Source organism: Limulus polyphemus, unplaced genomic scaffold (assembly GCF_000517525.1).
Source record: "Limulus polyphemus unplaced genomic scaffold, Limulus_polyphemus-2.1.2 Scaffold372, whole genome shotgun sequence".
Taxonomy (NCBI): Eukaryota; Metazoa; Arthropoda; class Merostomata; order Xiphosura; family Limulidae; genus Limulus; species Limulus polyphemus.
In genome coordinates, this window is record NW_013665982.1 from 186,515 (window position 1) to 194,632 (window position 8,118).

At 31.7% G+C, this 8,118-nt stretch overlaps 1 protein-coding gene across 2 annotated transcripts in view; it reads left to right on the forward strand.

Moving 5' to 3' along the window:
* The first annotated feature begins 302 nt into the window (after positions 1 to 302).
* LOC106457778 (alkyldihydroxyacetonephosphate synthase, peroxisomal-like) overlaps positions 303 to 8,118 on the forward strand; it is a 50,466-nt gene continuing 42,650 nt past the window's right edge. The window contains exons 1-3 of one of the 2 annotated variants that reach the window (XM_013917222.2): positions 303 to 373; positions 5,110 to 5,290; positions 6,799 to 6,891. In XM_013917222.2, coding sequence (XP_013772676.2) covers positions 5,178 to 5,290; positions 6,799 to 6,891 — 206 coding nt within the window. In that variant the 5' untranslated portion in view covers positions 303 to 373; positions 5,110 to 5,177. Of the gene's footprint in view, positions 374 to 553; positions 590 to 5,109; positions 5,291 to 6,798; positions 6,892 to 8,118 lie in introns of those variants that run through there. The other variant, XM_022383799.1, reaches the window with a different exon arrangement.

Below are 8,118 nucleotides of genomic sequence, written 5' to 3' on the forward strand. Positions count from 1 at the left end.
TGGGATTCCATTAGTTTTATGCCGTTGATGTGTAATGCTGAAATTACGTAAATGTTTTATCAAACTTAGATGAAAAAAAGTAAGAAATTACAGTGTATACTTTGGGGGTGGCGACAAGGAAATGATAAAAGAAATACATGAACAATGGAGATGAGGCAGATATTTTTTATTTGGGTTACGCTTTAAGTGATCGCGTCTCACCACACTATGGATTTTAAAGAATCTGGCCCAGAATCCTTTGATGTGGATAAGTGCTGTCAAACTGCCAAGTCTGATTAAACCTGTTAACTGCTTTCGGCAAACCTCATTGTGGAAATGTTTAGTATCTGTTTGGTAACTGTAGTAAGTGGACCTGGCTGCACTGCCTAGCTCGGTAAGGCTTGCTCAATGCTGTAGTGTGGAGTGTGTGCTGTGTTTGGATGTGTGACTGGGCCTGGTAGCATTACCTGGCTTGGAACTGTGAAAATAATACTGTGTTAAGTAGAATGGGTAGTCTGCTTATAGGCCTATTTAAGCTTCTTTCTGTATCACTTGGTAAATCTTGACATTAAAAGCTATTTGCTAAACGTGGTCATCCTTAGAAACTCCAGTAAGTACTACACTGTAGGTATAAGTGTTAGTCTTTCTAACTAAACTTGTTGTAGTGAACGAAATAGACTACGCTACCTTGGGACAGATGGTAGACGATGTTTCTGTCAGTTTCTCTCCCCTTCAACTTTGTTTTTTTTCTTTCATTTTTAATTTAATAACATATATACAAGTTGGAATTGTATAATTAGATGTTCTTGTATCGTACTCCTACACAATACTCAAATAAATATGTATCCTTTTCCTACAAATTATACTATTAGTGCAAACTAATTTTGTTCAGTCTTACTTTTTTCTTACTAAATACAATGTCTATTTTAGTTCGTTAAAATCAATTAATTTTGTTCAATCTTACTTTGTTCTTACTAAATACGATGTCTATTTTAGTTCGTTAAAATCAGTTAACTTTGTTCAATCTTACTTTGTTCTTACTAAATACGATGTCTATTTTAGTTCGTTAAAATCAATTAATTTTGTTCAATCTTACTTTGTTCTTACTAAATACAATGTCTATTTTAGTTCGTTAAAATCAATTAATTTTGTTCAATCTTACTTTGTTCTTACTAAATACGATGTCTATTTTAGTTCGTTAAAATCAGTTAACTTTGTTCAGTCTTTTTATTAACATTATATCGTTCTTTCCGTTCCCCGTTGGGTCAGTGGTAAGTTTAAGGACTTGCAACGCTAAATTCCGGGGTTTGATCCCCCGTAGTAGGCACAGCAGATAGCCTAATGTAGCCATAAAACAAACAAATAGCATTTTCTCTACTTTGATGACAATCAGTTCCTTATGTTTGATGAGACTCAAGATGTGATGTTTACCCGTTAATTTGTTTTCCTAATGATGTTAAGAAACTTCCAACTTAAAAAAAAAAAAGAACGCGAAAGAAAAGTAATATTTAAGTTACAAATTGATGAAAAATTATGTTATGCACGTAATATACATTCCCTGAATTTACTTAAAATTTATTTCATTTAGATATTTCTACTTTTGTACTGAAAAGTTTCTCGGTGCGTCTGTTAAAAATTTAAGAACTTACAATGCTAATATCCCAAGTTCATGTTCCCACGGTGGACAGAACGCAGATATCACACTGCAATAATAAATACCAACAATAATTGCATTGAGAAATCATTAGTTACTATTTAAAGTAAATAACTTAGAACTTGAAGAATTGTATTTTAGAAATTAAGTTATTAAACTTTCAAAATTTTGCATAACATAAAATTAGTACAATAGTTTCGATGAAATGTGATAGCAATGCTGATTGTAATCAGAATAAAGTTCTTGTAAAATCAGGAAAATAAAATAAAAGCAACTTTAGAAATGTCCCAAGTTTTTGATATTGTTTTAGTTATAGTATTTAAGAACTATAGAAGTAAACAGACTAAAGAGGTTCATAGTTTGCAGACAGATAATGTTTATGATGCTTACTAATTATCTAAATTCTTAGATCGGGTATTAATGAATATTGAGTCAAAGCAAAATCAAAAACAATGAAAGCTCCTTTGAATTTCAAAAAGACAAGATTTTCACAACTTGGTAATTTTTGTTATAAATACAACAGACTTTAAATACTTGGCAATGTAGTAGACCATCAAACGCTGAAACTCACATGTATGCACATTTACGAATTTGTTACTTCAGGCATCTCAACAATCAAATATTTATCCTAAAACCGTTCATACGCACTTGATTATAATTTTCATGTGTTTTTCGTTGTTTTTTTTTTTACGTTAAAAGTCGTACAATTAACGACGATATTAGTGATATTGTAATTTTATCGCTGTATGTTTTATACAAACAAACTACCCAGAAGTCACTAGTTCACTTCACTTTGCTTATATCCTTGATAAATAAGTAGAAAAATACGAATCACAACCATCGAAGCAATAGGCTGATGATACAGTTTAGCATTACCTTGTTCCTTCTGGCGTGACGTTAATGCGTTTGTCCCTAGTGTTTGAATTGACACTAGTAGACAAGAAATAAATCATAGTATTAATCTGTTTGGTGAGTTAGTCATTCTTTCACGGCAAGTACCTCTAGCTGAAACTTCATGGACGACAGCTAACAGAACATATGATATCTATATTTTTTGTTTGCTTTAGAGCAACGCTATAAATTGGACTATATGCGCTCTATCCACCACAGAGAATCGAGCCCTAAATGTGAACGTTGTAAGTCTGTAAACATACAGCTGACTCACTTGGGGACCGATATCTCTGACCCTAACAAGACTGATTACTTTTAACATTTTTTTTTCTGACAGTGTTTCCAGAAAATTGTTTTTGAAAATTATGAGATAATAAGATTAATCCCAAGTTTTATAAATTTATAATATAAATATAGCATTAATATAGAAGTTATTTTTTAAAAATAAAACAATGCCTTTAACTGTACTATTTAATGTATTTACGTGTTACGTAAAGAATTGATTTACAATAGCTCTTGCTTTATTCCAAGTTACCTTATTCCTATCGAATATGACAGTATTTTTCCTTTAAAGTATGTATTTAAAGTGAAAATATAATATATTTTTTCATATCATTTCTCTACGGATAAGATAAATAACAGAATCATTGTGAAAATATCTAGATTTTTGTGTTTTATTTCAATTTCTTCCAAGTTCATTGGCCATATTACATTCTAAGGTAATGGTAATTTATAATGTGTATTATATGTAATTAAAGACATTTTACTTACATGCTTATTTGACACGATTATACTCCTTTTAAACTATTCCACATTATCATTTAAATACTCTTGGACTCCAGTGTTTTCCTTTGGGAATATATGTATTTTATTGTCTTTTGGGGATGAATGTATTTTATTGTCTTTTGGGGATGAATGTATTTTATTGTCTTTTGGGGATGAATGTATTTTATTGTTTTTGGGGTATGAATGTATTTATTGTCTTTGGGGATGAATGTATTTTATTGTCTTTTGGGAATGAATGTATTTTATTGTCCTTTGGGGATGAATGTATTTTATTGTCGTTTGTGGATAGATGTATTTTATTGTCTTTTGGGGATGAATGTATTTTATTGTTGTTTGGGGATGAATGTATTTTATTGTCGTTTGTGGATAGATGTATTTTATTGTCTTTTGGGAATGAATGTATTTTATTGTCCTTTGGGGATGAATGTATTTTATTGTCTTTTGGGAATGAATGTATTTTATTGTCCTTTGGGGATGAATGTATTTTATTGTCGTTTGTGGATAGATGTATTTTATTGTCTTTTGGGGATGAATGTATTTTATTGTTGTTTGGGGATGAATGTATTTTATTGTCTTTTGGGGATGAATGTATTTTATTGTCGTTTGTGGATAGATGTATTTTATTGTCTTTTGGGGATAGATGTATTTTACTGTCTTTTGGGGATAGATGTATTTTATTGTCTTTTGGGGATAGATGTATTTTATTGTCTTTTGGGGATAGATGTATTTTATTGTCCTTTGGGGATGAATGTATGTTATTATCTTTTGGTCCTTTAGGAAAGATATATTTGTCATATTTTGTATGATACATGATACACATTGCTATCATTTTCTACATTGGGTTAATTAACTAAGTATAATTAATCTCATATTATTAATCAATTAAATAATAATAATAAGAAAGTTATACGCGTAATACACCTAATAAATAAACACATCTACATAAGAATATTTGAAACTGATCTATTCTGAATGTGAACTAACCAATTAAATAAAAGCATATATATAAGCCTGTTACTTTAGTAAAACCTAAAGCAATCCAAATCAATGTTAAGCAAATCCCCAAACTAGATGAGACTTTTCCTCAACATAGTTATTTGTATAATGATCAAATTCAAAACGTTTTCTGGCTCAAATTGTTCATTTCAACAAGACGACTCATAACCTATTTATATGTTTTGTATTTAAAAATTGGCCCACAAAATATGATAAAAGTAATTTAGTGCTTTTTTAAGACATATTATTTTTGTCTTTTAGTTTTTGTTCTTTCAACATGCTTTCTCCTTTAAACAGGGAGCTTGGTGATAAAATGGGCTCAATTGTTTCATTCATTGTAAAGTTATCAGAACAGTAAAGGGCCTCATTTTAAGTGGTTTCTTTAAACGAAAGATACAACGCGATGGCAAGAACGTGACTGCATTTTCGTTCACCAACATTTGTGGGCTTATGTGATAATTTCACGTACCTATAATAAAGTATAATACATAACATTAAACTTCAGAACTAATTATCGTTCATTTTATATAATCGCGAGTTAATGATATAGGGTTCAAGCGATTCAACATTGATAAACTATCCATGCCTTTAACACTGAACCAGGAAAGAGTATATATTCAAGCTGGATATGTGTAGATTTTGCGATGCAAAATAACCCTTTAACTTATTTAACATTTCTTTTTTAAGAGATGAAAATCTATTTCTTATATAAATAAATTTTTAAAGCATTTTTGAATCGGTGATTTATGGAGTCATTAAACTAGAAATATTTTCAAAATTATTAAGTTTTTTTTTCTACCTAGATCTCCTCTCATTAAGCATCTTGTTCAGAAGACCTTGGTATTATTAAAAATAGACCAACATCATCAACATGGCTGCCGAAAGACTGTCCGTAATCCAAGGACATATTAAAGGAAGCAATGTGTTCATGGAGAAATCCAGTAGTAACAATCACAGGGAGAGTCATAAGGTTCCGCAACGTAGGTAAGTTTGTGATAACGTAATCTAACTTCCTGTTGGTTTGTTGTTAGTTGCAAGGTTCCGCAACGAAGGTAAGTTTATGATAACGTAATCTAACTTTCTGTTGGTTTGTTGTTAGTTGCAAGGTTCCGCAACGAAGGTAAGTTTATGATAACGTAATCTAACTTTCTGTTGGTTTGTTGCTAGTCACAAGGTTCCGCAACTTAGATAAATGTGTGATAACGTTACTTAATTTTCTCTTGGTTTGTTTGTTATTAAGCGCACAGCCACGTAATGAGCTAGGTTGTGCCTCTCAAAAGGATCTAACTCCAAGTTTTAGCGTTATAATCCCTCAAGCTTGCCGCTAAGCCACCAGAAGGGACTTTAGCTTTTAGTTACCATTATTAATAACACTATTTTGTATGCAACTTTGCATAACATTAGCATATATCACCTGGTATTTTTGAACTTCACAGATTAATTATCGACTAGATTTCTTCATTATCTTCCCATAACTTATGCACTAATGTTTGGTGTCAAAGAAATTTACTAATTTAATTAATATGAATTTTATGTCTGCTTTACCTTGAATTAAAAGCTGTAAAAAGAAAAAAATAATTTAATAACAATTTATATACAAACTAATTAATGTATTCGGCCAAATGGTTGTTAGAAGACATTATTGTAGAACTGTGAGTAGTATTGGTTATCCATAACTGCTATACATTTGAGGTATAAAACAACCATAAAAGAGTAGTGGTGACATTTTCCAAGTCATGCCTATGTCGACTTGTGGATAAGTAAAAAAAGCACAACTTATACTTGTTTGATTGTTTTGTTGTTAAGCGCAAAGCTTCACAATGAGCTATTTGCCCTTTGCTCACCAAAGGGATCAAAATCCCCAGTTTTAGCTCAGCCACTTTGAGGCGTATATATATTTGATGAGTAAAATCTATATTCCTTTCGTACCTAAACCTAAAAATATCTTAACTGATAGAGCAACTTTTTTATTTATTTTTCTCGAAAGTTAAAGTAGGAATTCGACATTTAACTACATTATATATTGAAACTTAGTAGAATGGACGACTACTGCTTGTGTTTCTACAACAGGCACTTGTCGTCCATTCTACTGAGTTTCATCGTGAATACTCTGCATAAAAGATCTATCAAAGAATATATTATTGATTAATTTTTTTTTGATAAAGCACGTCGCATTGAGTGGAGTACTTTGGTTATTTTGCAAATAACATCTTCGGCTTTGTATACCCAGGCTCCGCCAACAACTGATAATTTCGATGAAAAATTAATAAATGAGGATAAAGTTTAGTTATTTGCGAAAATTATATATTTCTTATGTGAAGCATATGTTTGAAATTTAAAAATTCAAAAGTTCAAGTTTTTTGTTTTTCTTTCTAGTATTATAGAACCTAGGAATAGGTTATTGTTCCTTCACGTATAATTTTTGCATTAGCAATATACATTTATCTTTTTATGTTTATGTCCTTCCAATAAACAAGCTTACCTATCTGCAGGCAAGATTTTATGAAGTGGAATGGATGGGGTTACAGAGATTCCAAGTTTCTTTATGACTTGGACAAGGATGTCATCCACTTTGTTGGGGCCAGGTAATTAACATTGTTTTTGTAACAATATTTCATTTATTTGAAATAATGTTATTATATAAAATGTGTGAACCAGATTTATTTATATGTGTGTAAATGAATGTTCAGTTATTGAATATATCCTGCATTACCAAGAACTGGGACAGCATACTTTCACTAGAGGTTTTTTTTTCTTTTCGCCACTTGGACCTCATTTTCATAATGAGTGAAACTTTTAATTTTAACAACAGTCTACACTCTGTTACGAACGCTTTACATTAGTGCACAGCTGGTGGAATATAACAGTCCTACCCTAGCAAAGCTATCCAAGTGTGATGGGATTTCTTGGTTTGTACTTTTTGTCCCTCAGAAGGGTAGAGCCCCAAAACATCTCAGGTTAGCTTTAAATTCAGGGATATCGGCTCCTCAGAAGGTAGAGTTCCAAAACACCTCAGATTAGCTTTAAATTCGGGGATCTCGGCTCTCCAAGGCAGAGTTTGGACATTATTTGTCTCAACTTATCTCTTATGTAGTATAGGATTCTGAAAGAGGTAAGGTTCTTTTCTATAGGATTTCACCAATCCAGATCCAATACGATAATGTATTTTCGAGTCATGTAACCGCTCAAAGGTTAAATCAGCTAAAACAGGTCCACATATCATGATGTCACTTCCTTTCCCTCAAACCCAGATGTCTTCATCCAAAATAAATAATGCAAATCAAGATTCATCTCAGTCAGTGTTCTTTACGCTGATTTCGGTGCTTTAAGTACAATGTGAGTCAATACCTTGCCATTCACAAACGTGATATGCAGCTACGGATGCAGTCCATAGTTCTCAGTCAAGTCTTGCCTGACGGTTTTAATGTGTTATAACTGTATGGAGTAAGGTGTGGTTAAGTAAGGACAACTGTGCAGATTCTACACATTAGAACGTCTATTGGTCTTCTGTTTATTCATCATATTATTCACAATTGATAAACTTGAGAATGTGGGTCAATTGTTTCCAACATTTCTGTATCACCAATGATGAGCTGTTTTCGTTGTTGCATTATGTCTACAACTGGCTGACTATAGCAGTGCTGCCTTTTTAAAATCCTAAACAACGTACACTGTGAAAATTAAATGCAAGCTCAGTGAAAACAGGTCCTTTACTAGGAGTAGTGAAGTAGTCTAAAACCTTTGAGTATAATGTATGTTTATATTTCTATATATTGGTATACTTTGGTGACAGATTTTCTTGTAGGCCGATG